At 40.1% G+C, this 20689-nt stretch overlaps 1 protein-coding gene across 1 annotated transcript; it reads right to left on the reverse strand.

Annotated features, from left to right (window-relative positions):
* Nucleotides 1–16402: 16402 nt before the first annotated feature.
* On the reverse strand, nucleotides 16403–19062 carry LOC149771061 (heat shock protein 70 B2-like). Its single transcript, XM_089948878.1, has one exon. It carries the CDS (start codon nucleotides 18846–18848, stop codon nucleotides 16932–16934), a length of 1917 nt encoding a protein of 638 aa, XP_089805004.1. The 5' UTR covers nucleotides 18849–19062; the 3' UTR covers nucleotides 16403–16931.
* Nucleotides 19063–20689: the final 1627 nt, after the last annotated feature.

The raw sequence follows: 20689 nt of genomic DNA on the forward strand, positions 1-20689 counted from the left end.
TAAGAATAAAATTGATAATCACGTACTGACTCGTACTTAAGGACAGGTGCCTCCATATCAAATGCTGGGTCTGATTCGCGCCTGAACATTTTTATTATAGTTACCATTTTTCCAAATGATGATCATCGTCGACGAAGACCACTTCCTGCTATTAAATTTGATGTTATATTTTTTTCTGCTTCTTCAGATATCGCCGCTAGTTTTTGATTTGCAGCCTGATTTATTATTTTACTAACATCTGCAGGCATCACCTCAGTACTTGCCAGTTTCACCGGTGGTTGTTGTTTTCGTCGCAATAATCGTGATAATCTTTCTTTGATCGCCGAGAACGCCTTACCAGCAACATTGACAATTGCACCAGGAGCTTTATCACGAACAATATCAATAGCCTTCATCGATAATTGTTTTGCAACAGGTGCTACTTTGGGAGTTATCCTCGTGAATAATCCTCGAATGACATCACCAAGTCCATTTCCGTAAATTGCTTCATAGATTGGTAATCGTGAGTTTACCGCTCTAACCTGTGTGGGTTTACGATGATTATCATGCACGATCATCTTATTTTATTTACCATTTATCTAACAACTAGTCATCAACGAGCTCATCAATAAGTTCTCGGTAAACGCCAATATCCATGATACCACCTTGAAATAGTCGCCGACAAATATCAGCTGCTTCATTGGTTATTTCTGGTGAATTATTTCCGGCACGTTTTCCTCCTATGAGAACTTCTAACCGTGACACGTCATTGATGATATTATCAGGACATAAACCAGATCCTGTTTTAGGTTCATCTTGAGGTGTTTTAAATACTGGTGGTTGCATTACCGGAGTAAGAACTTCAGTGGTGGCCGGGGGTGAACCTTCTCGAAATCCATGTGGTGAACCTGTCGGTGTAAATGTTACAACCGGTGCAGGAATTTTCTTCGAGGGTAGTAATTTAATTAGCTCTTTAGTCTTTTTAATTTTCGACTTCAACCTTTGCTGTGGCGAAGAAGATTGCTGTTGTTCTATTTGTTGCAGAGGTGGAGGAAGCTGATACTGGAAGGACTCTCCTTGTTTTGGTTGTTCCTGTCTCTCTCTATAAAGTCTTTTTACTTCTTCTTTAAGTTCTTCAAATTCTGAACCTCTAGCTTGTTTTTTGTTGTAATATACGCGATATATCCATTTAATGAAATTATCATCATTTGTTTTTTCATAACGGGGTTTTAAAATACTAGATTTATTAGATAAACTATTTAATATTGCTTCAGGTAATCTCTCTCTTTCAGTTTTTCTAATTTCCTCAACAACTCCTTCGTTAAATTTTGCAATTAATTCTACGTTTTCTCCAGCTGGTTTGGATTTAGATGCAAGTTTTTTTCTCACATCGGCGACTTCAGTACGAAGTTCTTCAATACCTTCAAGTATTTCCTCATCAACAGGTGGAGGTTGAGCTGCGGCTATGTCAGTTGGAAGGCCTCGTAAAATCTCCCTCGTCTGTTTAGTTCTTCTTGCTATTTTTTTTGATACCGGAAGAAGATCTTCTTTGATGACAGTTGTAACTTGTTCAGTAGCTGCAGTGACGGGCTTAAACAGTTTTTTAGTGTCCTCTTCATACTCAACTTTTGCTTCTTGTTGCGCTTGTAGATTTTTTCTAAATGAGTCTCTGACAGGAAGAAATTTTTTAATTGCTTCTAATCGTTCTCGAGCTGTTCTTGCAGTATGAGATTCTGGATGTACCATTTTTATTATAACATAATAATTTAATTAATATCAGCAGAAGAGGAGCAGCAGAGAGGGGTGATGATAAAATTAAATTAAACAGATATCATTAATATAATGAACAACTGTGCGTGGTTACGTCAAGGAACAACAGATAAATGCAACAAAAGGTGCCGTGGAGAATATTGCAAGAAACATAATTATCTTATAAAGAAAAATCCTCATGCTGGTCCACGAAGATGTGTTGGATGTAACAACGGCGTTAGAGGATTATATCAGATTTGTAAAAATTGCGGTGGAGATCGATACAGAAGTTTGATGATATATTATAAACACAGAAAGAACATAAATCCCAAAATAGAAAAACCACCATCAGAACTTGAATATTACTTGAAACATAGAACAAATTCCGAAGATTCAGATGAAGATGAAACAGATGAAGAAAAACGACAGCGAGAACGCGTTGAAAAATATTCATCAAACTTGGTATGGTGGTAAATTAATAGCAGCAGAGAGGGTACCTACCAACGTTGGTCGTCAAAAAAATAAACAAGAAATAAATAAACACGTAGAGTACTTTATTTTTTCAGCTACTATTTCAAACTGAGGTTTTATTAGCACAATCGGTCATTGCAAAAATAAACATCTCAAGGAAAGTTCATTTGTAAAATCTGGACCTTTCTACGAGATGATTTATTTGTTTGTTTTATTTGTTTTGTCGGAATTCTATGGTCTGTTCACCCTCTCTGCTGCTCTACTTCATGTCAATTTTATGCCGCAAAGAAACAACCATATTCTGTATTACAACGCAGAGAAAGACTAGACCCATATCACATATTGATCTAAATTCTGATATGTATATTTTTTAGAGCTAACTTCCTCCACCCACCCATTCCATTCACTTTCTCTGTCTCTCTGGACATGAAGTTCAACCTTTCATGTAGCCGTCTTACATGGTCTTCTTACGTAGAGAGAGAGAGAGAGAGAGAGGGGGAGAGAGAGAGAGAGAGGGACCAGTAGTAGTTGCACGTAGCATTATTTAGTCTATCTAGTAAGGGAGCGAAAGAGAGAGGAGACGTGGATATCATCAGCCTAATGCATCAAGAAACCGCTACACTGAAATTTCCAATGACACAAAGACGAAATATGTTCACATAGTGAGTGGGGGAGCGTGTTGTTTTTATTTGCATTTTTTTTTGGGGGGGGGGAGGGTGAATATGTGTTTTGTGTGGGTTGTTTGTTTCTTCGGCGTTTTTTCTTTCTTCAAATTACTAATTCATGTCAATTTTATACCGCAAAGAAGAAACAATATTCTTTATTACAACGCAGAGAAAAACTACACCCATATCACATATTAATGTAAATTCTAATTTGTATATTATTTTGAGAGTTAACTTCCTCCACCCATCCATTCACTTTCTCTCACTGGACATGAAGTTCGACCTTTCATGTAGCCGTCTTACATGGTCTTCTTACAGAGAGAGAGAGAGAGAAAGAGAGAGAGAGAAAGAGAGAGACCAGTATTACTTGCAAGTAGTATTATTTAGACTATTTAGTTAGGGGGCTAAACAGCGAGGGGGGAGGGGGGAGGGCATTTAAGTTGGATTGTTATTGCCGACAAGGACCTTATACGAAAAGATTACAAATAAAACAATTAATTGTCAACTGAAGCATTTATAGTGATTCATGGACCCATGAAGTAAATCTATACCAGAATTTTTAGTTTGTGCTGAAACGGACTAAGGCTGTTAATATTTTACTATTTATGCACAAATAATTTATATCGGTGTTGGGGGAGCGTGGTGGGTTGTTTACTTACATATATATCTATATATATATATATATATATATATATATATATATATATATATATATATATATATATATATATATATATATATATATATATATATATATATATATATATATATATAAAGAACTGATTATGTTTTTTATTCCTATTAGTATGGGACATATCGGCACACATAGGCAGTGAGTAACAGTCAGCCTCATCATGCCCCATTTGAAGAGGGAACTGTACTTTATAATGTGGACTGCACCTCACCCAAAAATAACACACATACAGGCTTACATACACACATAATACATTACATGCACACAATTTTATAAATGCTTTTCTCCGTCTTCCATCGAAATGTAGAGAAATCTTCTGATGTGGACGTTTTGGTCTTTTCTTCCGTCATTATATTCCTGTTCTTTTCTTTACTTTTTCATCACAACAACTCCTATATATTAATTAATCATTCTTTCCTCGCAGAACAAACACCAGAAAGAGTGGCAGACAATAAGAAAGAAAAAACCTTCGCAATAAAGGCCAGTGAACGAGTTTTCTAGTTATCCCCTTGCTTTCAAAACAAGCGTTTCATTACAGTGCACCCATCCGTCTGTACTATTGTAATTTTCTTGAACACGTCTACACCAATAAATCTTGACACACTCAGCTTGGGTGAATGATAATTCTTTGGGTGTAGATTGTGCCTTCACTTTGGAATGCTTTCTTCTCCCTTCCTCCATGTGGTGAAAGGCGGGGGGGGGGGTTGTAGATAAGTCTCAGACAAGTTATTTTCCTCACTTGTCTGAGAAATAGCATGCGCAATAGGTGAACCAACTGTCAACACATATCAGACTAGAAGCAGCAGAGGGGGCGAATCCGACATTTTGTCCAATCGTCATTTTGCTTAATTATTACTTCTGCACTCAGCGGATCCGGTGTAGTCAGCGCTGGTAAAAAAAAAACGACGACGTCGTTGGGGGATCGTCGCGTCGTCATTTGGTTTAATTAACACCTTCTGCGCGTCGATCCCCAGCGTCGTCGGCGTCCGGTAAGCACATCGACGACCGCGTCGATGTCATCGCCCCCCTCTGCTGCTAAGTGGTTATTTACAATGAAAATTATTTACAACTAACCGAATATTTGGTCAAGTCCGATACGATATCGTGTGCGAGGATCATGTAAATTTATCGTTACGAATCCATGTGGGGTCGACTGAGCATGACTAAAAAAGATTCGAAAAACATTAAAGTCCATGTCACCGCCGCACCATGTCTGCCAAATATTTCGTAGCGTGTGTGTATCAACGCCGTTGAACACAGCAAGAATATCACAGTTGTCTCTAATTACTTTTGGAATCTGAGTGTATCGTTGAGTGACATATATCACGTCAGTGTTTTTATGCCTGCCTCTGGAAAATATCCTAGCTGGGTTTTTTTGATTATCTAACATAACATCATCGTACACGACTAGATTGTTAACGTCGCCATCAATATCATCAATACCCGGTGCATCATTGATATCCGTAATAAACTCAATAACATTTTTTTTAGCGATCGCTGATGCATTCTCGTTGAAATCTTTCAACACCTCGTAGCATCGATGAGGAAACTGTCCTAGTTACTATAAAATATTATTATGACACTTTCCTCATGTGTGACAGGTCAGTTTTGTAAAACAATTCCTTCATTACTCTGTCATGGGTCATTGTTGTTGTTGTTGTTACAAAATAAAAAAAATTTTTATTAAATAATGCCCCATCGGCGGATTTTAACCGACGAGGATACCAATGAAATAATAAGACTCCGTGGGAAAACACCAATATCGGAAATAGCAGATCGATACAAAATCAGTTACCAGCGCATTTATAAAATATGGAAAAATGAGCCCGACAATGATATCAGAATGATTGACCTCAGCATCGACGATGAAATAAACCAGATTGTTGATACACCCAGTGATGCGAATTCATCCATGGACGCCATCGTGGATAAACAGACCATTCAGGACTTGCAATGGCGGCTAAATAATTTGACCAACGAGAATAAATCATTGCAACGACAACTCAAACACGTGTCAAGCACGGCCGATTATAGTCGTATACAACGGCGCTATGATTATTTGCAACAGCGTTATGACGACTTGCAACAGCGACACGATGATATGCAACGGCGTCACGATGATGCGCAACGGCGTAACGATGATGCGCAACGACGTCACGATGGCATGCGACGCACCATTAGTGGGCTTCAGCATGAACTCGGAAATGTTCAGAAGGAATTGAATGAAGCACAACACGATAATGCGCTACTGATTCAGCGAATCACCGAAATGACCGCAGTTCCCCACAGCGAGCCGGAAATAATCAGAAAAAAGAATAAACCCCCCTCGGACAAACCTCGTGAGGATAAATTCACGATCAACGAAATTCCCGGTGTGGTATCTCGCAGCGATATTAGGTTTGTGAACCGCATGGACAGGGTGCTTCAAGATAGCGACTAGACTTTTCGTTCGGTAATTACCCATCGTTTGACGTCATGGTTTGGAAACATTTTTTCATATTCTCGTTGGTAATATTTGTCGCGGAGACATAACCGGGCTTTCGCTGAACGGCTTTCAAATATCATACAATCGTATTTATCCCCGCTGGGGAATTTCTGAACTGCATGATATTTTCCGTTTTTAAATTTTACATTGATCGGCATCCTCGGGCAGGATTTTTTATAGTCGCTGATGACGCTGTCGAATTTCACCGGGTGATATTCCAACAGCGACATTATAATTAAAGCCGTTATTTAATTAAATATTAAAATGATATCAGGTGGACGATCCTGGATGAACAGTTGTGCCGAAAACTTTTCCAGACAAGCTAGTCATTTCGTTGACGATGTTGCCTCGGGGCGAATTAAACTAGCACCACCGAAATTACCATTATTTCGGTACGATAAAACCAGAATAATTTCTCCGACGAAACAACTTTACAAGGACACTAGAGTCAATACTATCTGTTTAAATATCAACGAGAGAAAGATCATCGAATTTGATTCCACCGCGGAGACGTGTAAATGGTTCAACCTTAACCCGGACACAATTCAACAACCCTTTTTTCAGGCTCGAGATGGAATATTATGGATCGTGTTGCGCGGTGATATCGGCGCGGAAAAGCGGGCTTGGTTTGATGACATTGATACTCTATTTGATAACGCGATTAATAGTCTTCCAGAAAAATATCGGCTGCGGGTCAATTATTTACTCGAGTCCGGAGAAAACAAAACGAAATACGGCCTCAACCCCAAAATACCCACTGTTGCAGTTAATTTAACTAAACGAACAATCCTGCGATTCAGTTGTATCAACGAAACAAATAGTCATTTTCATGTCGGTACGTCACGAAAGCCGTTTTTTAAGTCAGCGGGGGATTACTGGATTGTAATTCGCGGTGATAAAAAACATTGTACCACCAAAGAGATAATTTCCGACGCGATGAAGAATTTAACGCCCGACCAGAAAAACGCGATGAGGAAACTGTCCTAGTTACTATAAAATAATAATTATGACGCTTTCCTCATCATCGGGAAAACCATCCATTACTCTGACCAGCCCTTCATTGATGAGGAAACTGTCCTAGTTACTATAAAATAATAATTATGACACTTTCCTCATCATCGGGAACTGATTGACATTTCCTTCATCAGTGGGGAAACTGTCCTAGTTACTATAAAATAATAATTATGACACTTTCCCCATTATCGGGACTGATTGACATTTCCTTCATCGGTCTGACATTTTAACCATGTGTGGCAGGTCAATATTGATTGACAGTGACGGGTCGCCCCATCGTGATTTTAAGAATTCTTCCGGGGATGGTATCGGTTTATTCTTTCGTTGGCAGTATTCTACCGCGGACCGATACTGGGGGCTTCCACAGCTGATACAAATTTTAATCCTTCCTCGGACGCCCGTTCCACATCTGAGACAGGGCTGAGGACCGTTCTTGCTCCCCTGTTTTGATCTACTGTTATGCACCCCGCAAAACTCACCGTAGCAGTTTTTTCCGCATGGGACCACTGATCCCTGAGGGAGCCATTTGCATTTATTGACAGCAAGCGCCGGATTAACCATTATTATTAACCATTATTAAATATTCAATTAAATATTAAAAAGCATACAGTATAATGGATAATCATTATTCCAATAACACCTTCATCGACGCATTGGGGCGCGGAACATCTTACTACGAGGAGTCCCCGGATGAATTTTTTACGTCCCCGGAAACGTATCACGACGTGCGAGAATACTACCGAAGGCATTTGGGTCCATCCTGGAGTGTTTCCAGTAAAAAGTCCGCAATTGATCTTCTCACCGTTGCGGACTATCAAATTCGTGGAGTAATCATCCAGCAAATGGGAAAATTCTATGTATTCGTAGATGATCCGGATATAAGGGAATTTCAGGGACATTCCGCGGTCAATGAAATCATTCCGAAACACCGGTGCAGATATCCTACCATCGACGTGGATTCCAAGACGCCATCGCTGGCCGAGTTGTTGTCGTATTTCCATGAGTTAGTTGACTCTATCAACGATGTTTTGGTTTTTGAAACCAGCGGCGGTTATCACATCATGTTAAGAACGATCCCGGTAGATTTCGAGGAACATCAATCGCTGTTGAAGAAAGTCGCCGCGGATAGACCAACATGGAATGTTGATACGCAAGCTGGGCTGTATAGCATCAAATTGTCCGGAACCAGGTCGGCAAGACCAAATAGCGTTGATAAGCGATTGATTTATCCTGTTGGATTCACCAGCACGCTGCTATCTTGTCCGGTCTCTATTCAGCCGTGTTACGAAAAACTGGAACCTGAAATCACCAGTGATAAAATCACCAGTGATGAAATCACCGATGATGAAATCACCGCTGAACAAATTCGACAATTTTCCACGTTGTTGTCCGGACAACCCGATCAAATCACCGGGACTACAAATCGACTCGGCAACATAATATCGCTGGGGCGAGTTGCAGGCTCATTTTGCAGCATATGTCAGCGACGTCACGGGTACAATGAGATCGGTGGATTCATTGAGGGGAAGGCCATTGATGCATTTGTGCGTGTTTACTCTGATCAGTTTGTGATCGGTTGTTACAGAAGCACGCAAAAAATAATAATACAGCGTGATAGTGATAAAATCCCCGGTGATAACGATAAAACCCTCTACGAAAGGTATGTAAGGGGTTTTAATTATCGCCGCAAGGACTACAGTGGCGAGTTTCCCAAGAGGACTCCCGATTATACTTATCACGAGTCACCCGTTCATGAAGGCGGCCGGGGATGTAAAATCATTCTCAACGACGACTACATGGATGGATCCCACTGTGGACTCGGCAAGTCAGAGTCAGCGTGGAAATCAATACGAGATGATCAGTCTGTGTTGTGCGTATCGTACAGAAAGACATTTACCAGAAAGACCGCCATCGACTACAATCTCGAATCGTACGAGAGTATCCATGGAGATATTATATTCAACGTTAAAAAGCCTCGTAAAGTCATTTCACAAATAGAATCAATTGTACGGGTCGGGGGAATTCCCGATGTTCTATTGCTGGATGAGTGGCACGGAATTCTTCGACAGATAGTCTCATCAAGACGCGGTAAACAGATTTGGGGAACACTAACATGGCTGATCTCATCCGCGAAACGGGTAATTGTACTTGACGCGGACGCTAACAATGACGACTTGGAATTATTCAGGAAATACTTGAATCGCCCGGACATGAAATTCATCACCAACGAATATCGGCCCGATCATGGTAAAAAATTTATTGTGGAACAGTCTCACCGAGACAACTACAGTAAACTGTTGGACATGTTACGACGAGGAAATCGTGTAGTTGTATTCGCGCACAATAAACAACGCGGAAATTATTCTGTGGAGAAGCTCGCCAAATTGTTACAGCAATTAGGATACCGAGTAAAGTACTATCATGCGGACACTGACCCGGCCGAAAAACAGCGAGATTTCGCTGATACCACTGCGGCGTTTGAAAACATCGACGTGGTGATCTACAATTGTACCATCGAGGCCGGGATATCCATTGTGGACCCGCGATTCAAGTACATGACGGTGTTTTCCGAGGAATTAAATTCTGTAGAGGCGACCAAACAAGCTATCCATCGTTTCAGAAATATTTCGGAAATACATTACTCTGCAACAAAACGGAGTCGCACAGAGCTTCCACTGACCCGCGATGATATTATTTCCGCAATCGAATCACATGAAAGGGATTTATCGTCGACGGAGTTGCTGTTTAGAACGCCCAACCGCTGTGATGTACATACCGGCTACGGATACATGTTTATTAGCACGATTATTGACGAGAACAATTCAAAACGTTATTTCACGTGCAGACTCGTTGAAATGATGAAACGAACCGGTTATTCAGTTGAATGGGAATTACCAGATGAATACGAAATATGGAAGAAAAAAAAACAACAAAAGCAGAAACGAGTCAGCGACGCTGTACTCAATAGTGATCCACGCGTAGATGATTTTTTAAAATCCTCCGTCGGAGAGAGAATTGCTGCGGTTAATAGTAAAATCGGTGATGAAATCAGTGATGAAATCACTGGCGATAAATACTACCAATACGACCCCGAACAGCGGCTAGAGCCATATGAAAAGGCGTTGACGTATCTCAATTACGTATTCCAGACCGACGTAAGAAAACTGGATAAATACCGGATAGAACATCTGAATAAAAACGTTTCGCGACTGCAGCGATATCAGCGTGTTCTCGTCGACGAGTATAATAACGGTAACGCCGTAGCAACGACGCCATGTCGATCCGATAAAATCAGTCCCCGGCAACAACTTAACATCGTTAGAAATGTTCTTAGCGCGTTAAGTCTCCCCGATGTAGTTCCGGATCGACTTGACGTGAAGAGCGTTCCCGTGAGTCGCGCCGGGTTAATCAATAGCGTATCTGAGATGCTGGCGCAACCAGACCGACTTGACAAGTATAACGCGCTGTTGAAACATTTCGGCGATATATTTCCGGATATGAAGTTCAGAAGGGGTAAATTGACGCTAAAAAATATCGTTGAAAAAATCAAATCGATCTACAAGGGATTCGGCGGTCGATTGATATCCGATGATACTAAAAACACGGATCGATCGAATTACACATTGTATTATCCCGACTGGCCCGAATCTGATTTTGTAAATGATCCGGCGTGGATCAACGAGACCATCGATGATATTGGATTCGCCGGGGGAGATGTTACCGCGACGGACGAACATACCAGCGCGTTACGATTCCATGTGTGGTCGGTTAATGGATGGTTTTCCCGATGATGAGGAAAGTGTCATAATTATTATTTTATAGTAACTAGGACAGTTTCCTCATCAATGAAGGGCTGGTCAGAGTAATGGATGGTTTTCCCGATGATGAGGAAAGCGTCATAATTATTATTTTATAGTAACTAGGACAGTTTCCTCATCGCGTTTTTCTGGTCGGGCGTTAAATTCTTCATCGCGTCGGAAATTATCTCTTTGGTGGTACAATGTTTTTTATCACCGCGAATTACAATCCAGTAATCCCCCGCTGACTTAAAAAACGGCTTTCGTGACGTACCGACATGAAAATGACTATTTGTTTCGTTGATACAACTGAATCGCAGGATTGTTCGTTTAGTTAAATTAACTGCAACAGTGGGTATTTTGGGGTTGAGGCCGTATTTCGTTTTGTTTTCTCCGGACTCGAGTAAATAATTGACCCGCAGCCGATATTTTTCTGGAAGACTATTAATCGCGTTATCAAATAGAGTATCAATGTCATCAAACCAAGCCCGCTTTTCCGCGCCGATATCACCGCGCAACACGATCCATAATATTCCATCTCGAGCCTGAAAAAAGGGTTGTTGAATTGTGTCCGGGTTAAGGTTGAACCATTTACACGTCTCCGCGGTGGAATCAAATTCGATGATCTTTCTCTCGTTGATATTTAAACAGATAGTATTGACTCTAGTGTCCTTGTAAAGTTGTTTCGTCGGAGAAATTATTCTGGTTTTATCGTACCGAAATAATGGTAATTTCGGTGGTGCTAGTTTAATTCGCCCCGAGGCAACATCGTCAACGAAATGACTAGCTTGTCTGGAAAAGTTTTCGGCACAACTGTTCATCCAGGATCGTCCACCTGATATCATTTTAATATTTAATTAAATAACGGCTTTAATTATAATGTCGCTGTTGGAATATCACCCGGTGAAATTCGACAGCGTCATCAGCGACTATAAAAAATCCTGCCCGAGGATGCCGATCAATGTAAAATTTAAAAACGGAAAATATCATGCAGTTCAGAAATTCCCCAGCGGGGATAAATACGATTGTATGATATTTGAAAGCCGTTCAGCGAAAGCCCGGTTATGTCTCCGCGACAAATATTACCAACGAGAATATGAAAAAATGTTTCCAAACCATGACGTCAAACGATGGGTAATTACCGAACGAAAAGTCTAGTCGCTATCTTGAAGCACCCTGTCCATGCGGTTCACAAACCTAATATCGCTGCGAGATACCACACCGGGAATTTCGTTGATCGTGAATTTATCCTCACGAGGTTTGTCCGAGGGGGGTTTATTCTTTTTTCTGATTATTTCCGGCTCGCTGTGGGGAACTGCGGTCATTTCGGTGATTCGCTGAATCAGTAGCGCATTATCGTGTTGTGCTTCATTCAATTCCTTCCGAACATTTCCGAGTTCATGCTGAAGCCCACTAATGGTGCGTCGCATGCCATCGTGACGTCGTTGCGCATCATCGTTACGCCGTTGCGCATCATCGTGACGCCGTTGCATATCATCGTGTCGCTGTTGCAAGTCGTCATAACGCTGTTGCAAATAATCATAGCGCCGTTGTATACGACTATAATCGGCCGTGCTTGACACGTGTTTGAGTTGTCGTTGCAATGATTTATTCTCGTTGGTCAAATTATTTAGCCGCCATTGCAAGTCCTGAATGGTCTGTTTATCCACGATGGCGTCCATGGATGAATTCGCATCACTGGGTGTATCAACAATCTGGTTTATTTCATCGTCGATGCTGAGGTCAATCATTCTGATATCATTGTCGGGCTCATTTTTCCATATTTTATAAATGCGCTGGTAACTGATTTTGTATCGATCTGCTATTTCCGATATTGGTGTTTTCCCACGGAGTCTTATTATTTCATTGGTATCCTCGTCGGTTAAAATCCGCCGATGGGGCATTATTTAATAAAAATTTTTTTTATTTTGTAACAACAACAACAACAATGACCCATGACAGAGTAATGAAGGAATTGTTTTACAAAACTGACCTGTCACACATGAGGAAAGTGTCATAATAATATTTTATAGTAACTAGGACAGTTTCCTCATCGATGCTACGAGGTGTTGAAAGATTTCAACGAGAATGCATCAGCGATCGCTAAAAAAAATGTTATTGAGTTTATTACGGATATCAATGATGCACCGGGTATTGATGATATTGATGGCGACGTTAACAATCTAGTCGTGTACGATGATGTTATGTTAGATAATCAAAAAAACCCAGCTAGGATATTTTCCAGAGGCAGGCATAAAAACACTGACGTGATATATGTCACTCAACGATACACTCAGATTCCAAAAGTAATTAGAGACAACTGTAATATTCTTGCTGTGATCAACGGCGTTGATACACACACGCTACGAAATATTTGGCAGACATGGTGCGGCGGTGACATGGACTTTAATGTTTTTCGAAACTTTTTTAGTCATGCTCAGTCGACCCCACATGGATTCGTAACGATAAATTTACATGATCCTCGCACACGATATCGTATCGGACTTGACCAAATATTCGGTTAGTTGTAAATAATTTTCATTGTAAATAACCACTTAGCAGCAGAGGGGGGCGATGACATCGACGCGGTCGTCGATGTGCTTACCGGACGCCGACGACGCTGGGGATCGACGCGCAGAAGGTGTTAATTAAACCAAATGACGACGCGACGATCCCCCAACGACGTCGTCGTTTTTTTTTTACCAGCGCTGACTACACCGGATCCGCTGAGTGCAGAAGTAATAATTAAGCAAAATGACGATTGGACAAAATGTCGGATTCGCCCCCTCTGCTGCTCTAGACCAGCAAGTTGTACTCCACCTTTTTATTTATTTATTTATTTATTTATTTATTTATTTATTTATTTATTTTTATTTTCATCTGGGTTTTTAACGGTGATATTGTGACACTCTCTCAATATCTCCCCGTCTGTCCCTCCATCCGCCTGCTTGTTACCACGCCTCGTAAACCACTAGATGGAAATTCGTGAACCATTGGAAATCTGTTGCCAAAGTAATCTTCTGCAAGACAGGTATCATATTTGATTAATTCCCCAGGAATTACTGCAATAGGCTCAGATGTACAGATATTTATATTCCTGTGTCATTTTTCTAATTATCAATGTGTATACCATTCCTCTAACCAATTTTTATTCCTATGTCTGGTTATCTGACCTCTGTTCTTACTTTCTGTCTTTCTTTCCCCAGTATATATCTATTAATCTGACAAGGAGAGAATTGGCAAACATCTTGTCAAGGAACTAGCATGTATCTTTCTTTAATCTTTATTTGTTTTCCTTCCTTTCTGCCTGTCTTACCGACAATCTTCTACTCTATTTATCGGTCTACATGCTTTGCAGCAAGTTCTAAACAGTCATAGGTGGTTATAAACAGTAGTCGAATACTGTCCTCTAATGTTCCTGGGATCAGTGCCGGACGATACATTAAGCACGCTAAGCACGTGCTTATGGGCATCAACCCAACAGGGGCACCAGAAAAAAATCAAATTAATTGTTGACTATAAAATGGAATGAATTATATATGGCCATTTCGATCTGCATGTTAGGGTATGTTGATTTGGAATGACGACAACACTGGTATTGTCTAACCTTATTAGCTTTTATCGTTTTTTCTTTCTTTTCTCGTTGGTTTGTTCTTTTTTTTTTGTTTGTTTGTTCTTGTCTTTTATGTTTTTGTGACCTTCATATATTGTAGGAGTGGTTGGGGTGGGGCATAATACTTTCAATGATAGTGCCCTGCAAGACCTTATTCCGACAACACCTGAGATTTATTAGAGAACAGTGAACACGCAGCATGCATCTATGTTTTCGTGTATGTATCCATCTTTCTGTCGGTCTGCCTTTATTTGTCTTCAAACATGTCTATCGGCAGATCTATCTATTCGTCTGTCTGACAATTTTCCACCCGTGTAGATCTGTCAATAGGAAAAGAAAGTATTTATCATAACCGTCCAATCAAATATGCAGCGATGCTTAAAATTATTTTGATATTAACCTCGCTGTAGTTTGTAGTTTTCTGTCTAAAGTATTCGACATACCACAAATGAAACATTCATGAGACCCCACACGTTGAATTTGTCCGTTCATTGGATTTAGCTGGCAGAGTATAATACATGTGGGGCACTCAAAACCAATTAGTAAATTACTGAATTACCAACACTAATTACAAAGATAACAAATTTCGCTCAATTTTTGTATTGAGCAAAATGTTATTTTATTAACTGGCTAAAAAATCCAACATAGCGAAAGAGATGGATAATAATTTCGCAAATCTTTGTGTGAGAACAGATTTAACAGTGGTAATATTTTTAAAATGTGCATAAATATCTTAATTGGCTAGGGGGTTTTGTTTTCTCTTTCTTCTCGACTTGTCCGCATCCCTGATTTTAATTATGAAAAAGTTAGTACTTAAACGTAACTATTAGCGACAAAAGGCAGCACTGAGTGAGATCAGGCTGTGGCACTGAATAGATTTCTTTTAGATACTAACTTTCTCGCATCGTACATCATCAAGTGTTAGCAGTGTCCTTTCTGATATCACTTAGTGCAGTGTGCTAATTTTATAGAGATCACGTTAATATCGTGATTCGTACGTTGTGCAAATTTTGCAAATCAATTTTACTCCAATACCGAGTTCTTGAAGGTAACACCATCAGTATCGGTGTGGAATCCTACATGTTTCAAGACTGGAGTTCTTCAAGATAAAAACAGATTTGTATTGGTGTGAAATCATAAATGTTCAATGACTGGAGTTCATGAAGATAAAAATAGATCTGTATCGGTTTGTAATCATAAATGTTTAAAGAAGCGATACATACTTTGTTGTTAAGGTGTATCATTCAGTTGAGCATTTGTGAAAGATTGTATCGTTCCTGTTGTTTATGGAACAGTTGATACGCACGGTGGAGGTGTGGGATAGGCGGTATAATTTCAAGACCTACTGGAAAACAAATCGACACATTTTCATGACACCGAAAGAGTATATTCTGTCACGAAACAGACAATTAAACATTACATTTTGGTACTTCGCTAATTATATATATATATATATATATATATATATATATATATATATATATATATATATATATATATATATATATATATATATATATATATATATATATATATATATATATATAACCGTTTGTCCAAACTTGACTCACCCTGTACTCAACCGCGCTCTCCACCCCTCACCGCTTCGTCGTGTGTTGGCCACTTCCTTGTCTTTGGAGGTAATCAATGAAAAACGAGTGTGCTTTTGTGTTGACACGAGAGAGAGAAAGTGAGAAAGAGAGAGAGAGGGAGATGTATACTTTAACAATTGTAGTCATATCGCTACGATGCCTGCAGTGTGGGAGTTTATAGGGATATCTAGCACTGGGGCATGATGCCACAGACGAGTGGCATCACAGAGAGAGATATAGAGATTTCAGAAATGTCGGCTGCATGTGGTGATGTGTGCATATTTAAGTGTGATTATATGCCGAAATAGGAAAAAAGTTAAACCTCCAGTCGAAAATAGCAAAGAAAAATTTAAAAGCTTTTATTAAACATTAGGCGAACATTAACACAGAATGTGTCTAACATGAATGTATAAGTATGTGGTGCCAACTAAAAGTAGTTGGGGAAAATCTAAAAATAATACACTATACAAAACGTTCGAGTAAATGAAACACGAGGTACAACAAGTAAAAATATAAAACGTAAAGATCTTAACATTCGTTAAAATATATAAAATATAACAGTAATGCACATAAAATCATGAAATTATATGCACGAATGTATAGGACATGTTACTTTAATTATACTGGCCAATGACATAATGGTAACTGGCCGCATGCAATGACCACAGAGATTAATTGTAAACTTGTACACCACAATACCTGAGAATTCGATATTTGATAACGAATCAGTTCTATATACATAAAAAAACAGAAGTCTGTACTTCCATTTTGTTTTACGTCCAGTACAATCATATTAAATATAAAATATTTTGGCAATTTTTTCAAACTTTATCACAGTCATAACTCGTTAGATTTAGACCTTTCATCTTAGTTTAATCCATCTCCTCAACTGTGGGTCCCTGCCTGCCCTGAGATCCCTGTTGGCTAGTATGGGCGCCATATTGGGGTTGACTGCCATGTAATTTTACCATGATGGGGGAACACGTCTTCTGAACATCTTGTAACTTTTGATCAAACTCTTCTTTTTCTGCCAGAGAATTGTTGTCTAACCATTTGAGTGCCTGGTCACAAGTATCCGACACTTTCTTTTTGTCGTCTACTGATAATCTGTCTCCAGTGTCTGATACCGCCTGTTTCACGCTGAAAATGTAGTTTTCCAGAGCATTTCTAGCTGACACGCGTTCTCTCTGTTTATCGTCTTCCGCTTTGTATTTGTCGGCGTCGGCCACCATTCTGTCAATATCCTCTTTACTAAGCCGACCTCTGTCATTTGTGATTGTAATTTTGTTGGATTTGCCACTGCTCTTATCTACGGCGGAAACGTTAAGGATTCCGTTAGCGTCGATGTCAAACGTTACTTCAATCTGGGGCACACCACGGGGTGCTGGTGGAATTCCAGTCAATTCAAAACGACCGAGCAAGTTATTGTCCCTTGTCATGGCCCTCTCCCCCTCGAATACTTGAATGGATACAGCCGGTTGGTTGTCGGAGTAAGTTGTGAAGACCTGCGATGTTTTGGTTGGGATTCTTGTGTTGCGCTCGATGAGCTTTGTCATTACGCCACCAGCCGTTTCGATACCAAGCGAAAGCGGAGCGACGTCCACTAGAAGCAAGTCTTTGATGGACTCGTTCTGAACACCAGTCAGGACAGCAGCTTGAACTGCAGGACCGTAAGCTACAGCCTCGTCAGGATTAATGGACTTATTCAACTCCTTGCCGTTCATAAACTCTTGCAACAGTTTCTGCACTTTAGGAATACGGGTGGAACCACCAACAAGCACAACCTCATGGATCATAGATTTGTCCATCTTAGCGTCCCTCAAAGCTTTCTCTACGGGTTCAAGTGTACTTCGGAACAGGTCAATGCACAGCTCCTCAAATCTAGCCCTTGTAATTTTGCTGTAGAAGTCGATGCCATCGTGCAAAGAGTCAATCTCTACACTGGCCTCGGTACTGCTGGACAGAGTCCTCTTTGCACGTTCACATGCTGTGCGTAGACGCCGTAGGGCACGCGCATTCTTGGAGATGTCCTTTTTATGTTTTCTCTTGAATTCCTCTGCAAAGAAGTTAACCATTCTGTTATCAAAGTCCTCACCACCTAGATGTGTGTCTCCAGCTGTGGACCTTACCTCAAACAGGGAGCCCTCGTCAATTGTCAGAATAGATACGTCGAATGTTCCACCCCCTAAGTCAAACACAAGCACATTCATCTCTCCCTTAAGGTTCTTGTCAAGTCCATATGCCAGGGCGGCGGCTGTGGGCTCGTTGATGATTCTCAGGACATTCAAACCGGCGATAACTCCAGCGTCATTAGTGGCCCGTCTCTGTGCGTCATTGAAATAGGCTGGCACTGTAATTACAGCATCCTTGACCTTCTTACCAAGATAAGCTTCTGCCGTCTCCTTCATTTTCGTCAAAACCATAGAGCTGATCTCTTCAGGAGCAAGAACTTTGGTCTCTCCCTTGTATTCCACCTGTATCTTTGGCTTGGATTCCACATTAACAACTTTGAATGGCCAATGTTTAATATCATTTTGAACGCTCGGGTCGTCAAATCGTCGACCGATAAGTCGCTTTGCATCGAATACGGTGTTCTCAGGGTTGAGAGCCGCCTGATTTTTAGCAGCATCGCCGATCATTCTCTCCGTGTCTGTAAAAGCGACATAACTCGGTGTCGTTCTGTTTCCCTGGTCATTTGCAATAATCTCTACTTTTCCATTCTGAAAAACTCCGACACAAGAATAAGTTGTGCCCAAGTCAATACCGATAGCTGGTGCTTTTCCAGTCATTATTTCAGTCTTTTACTATTATGCGTAAAGTGCAAAGGTATCTACCCTATTTATATTCGCACTGAAATTCGCTTAGGAAGATTGTCACTTCTCTGACTCGTAACCCTTTTCTTTGTGCTCACTTTTGAATCTTGTATGCATAGTCGAGTGGAGAGTCGGCCCGTTTATATATTACAAACTAATTAAATTCGCGAATCTTCTATAACTTTCTTGAAGCGCGTGGAGTATATATATGCCGATACACATGTGGATTTGTTTATAAGAAACTGCGTCTAAAAATAGACATACATCAATGAAATGGCCTACCTTCTCTAGACGTCTGAGCCAATCGCGAAAGCTGTAGAACATTCTGTATGTTCACCATGTACAATAGGTAGTATAGAGAACCCGTTGATAATAAGGACGAAAGGCTTTTGCCAAATAGTTTTTCTGGGATGTGACTATGTAAGTTTAAGTAATACGGTTGTACATGGTGATAAAGGTCACTCGTTCATAAATTTGCAAGTTTGACCATTGGCTAAGGAATCAGATGAATCAATGCCTACATTTTTTTTAGGGGTGAGGAGATGGGGAGCTTATCTACCAGTTTTAAACAAACAGTTAAAACTATCTTTGCTATACAGAAAATATCGTACGAAATTTAAAGTATATAAACAACTGAAATCGAGGATGTTAGCTAATGCATAAAGAAACCACTACAGTGAAATTTCCACTGACACAAGGACGAAATATGTCCACTTAGTGGTGAGGGGGATGCATATTGTTTGTTTTTTGTTTTAGTTTTTTTTGGGGGAGATAGGTGTTTTGTGTGGGTTTTTTTTCTTCTTCAAAATTACTACTTCATGTCACTTTTATGCCGCAAAGAAACAACCATATTCTGTATTACAACGCAGAGAAAGACTAGACCCATATCACATATTGATCTAAATTCTGATATGTATATTTTTTAGAGCTAACTTCCTCCACCCACCCATTCCATTCACTTTCTCTGTCTCTCTGGACATGAAGTTCAACCTTTCATGTAGCCGTCTTACATGGTCTTCTTACGTAGAGAGAGAGAGACAGAGAGAGAGAGAGAGAGAGAGGGAGGGGGAGAGAGAGAGAGAGAGAGGGACCAGTAGTAGTTGCACGTAGCATTATTTAGTCTATCTAGTAAGGGAGCGAAAGGGAGAGGAGACGTGGATATCATCAGCCTAATGCATCAAGAAACCGCTACACTGAAATTTCCAATGACACAAAGACGAAATATGTTCACATAGTGAGTGGGGGAGCGTGTTGTTTTTATTTGCATTTTTTTTTTGGGGGGGGATATGTGTTTTGTGTGGGTTGTTTGTTTCTTCGGCGTTTTTTCTTTCTTCAAATTACTAATTCATGTCAATTTTATACCGCAAAGAAGAAACCATATTCTTTATTACAACGCAGAGAAAAACTACACCCATATCACATATTAATGTAAATTCTAATTTGTATATTATTTTGAGAGTTAACTTCCTCCACCCATCCATTCACTTTCTCTCACTGGACATGAAGTTCGACCTTTCATGTAGGCGTCTTACATGGTCTTCTTTCAGAGAGAGAGAGAGAGAAAGAGAGAGAGAGAAAGAGAGAGACCAGTATTACTTGCACGTAGTATTATTTAGACTATTTAGTTAGGGGGCGAAACAGCGAGGGGGGAGGGGTTAGGGTATTGAAGTTGGATTGTTATTGCCGACAAGGACCTTATATGAAAAGATTACAAATAAAACAATTAATTGTCAACTGAAGCATTTATAGTGATTCATGGACCCATGAAGTAAATCTATACCAGAATTTTTAGTTTGTGCTGAAACGGACTAAGGCTG

This window comes from Sinohyriopsis cumingii, unplaced genomic scaffold (genome assembly GCF_028554795.1).
Source record: "Sinohyriopsis cumingii isolate HCF-2022 unplaced genomic scaffold, ASM2855479v2 utg002132l, whole genome shotgun sequence".
NCBI lineage: Eukaryota > Metazoa > Mollusca > Bivalvia > Unionida > Unionidae > Sinohyriopsis > Sinohyriopsis cumingii.

Coding starts and splice junctions, on each gene's coding strand:
- LOC149771061 (XM_089948878.1), bottom strand. CDS start 18,848: ATGACTGGAAAAGCACCAGCTATCGGTATTGACTTGGGCACAACTTAT.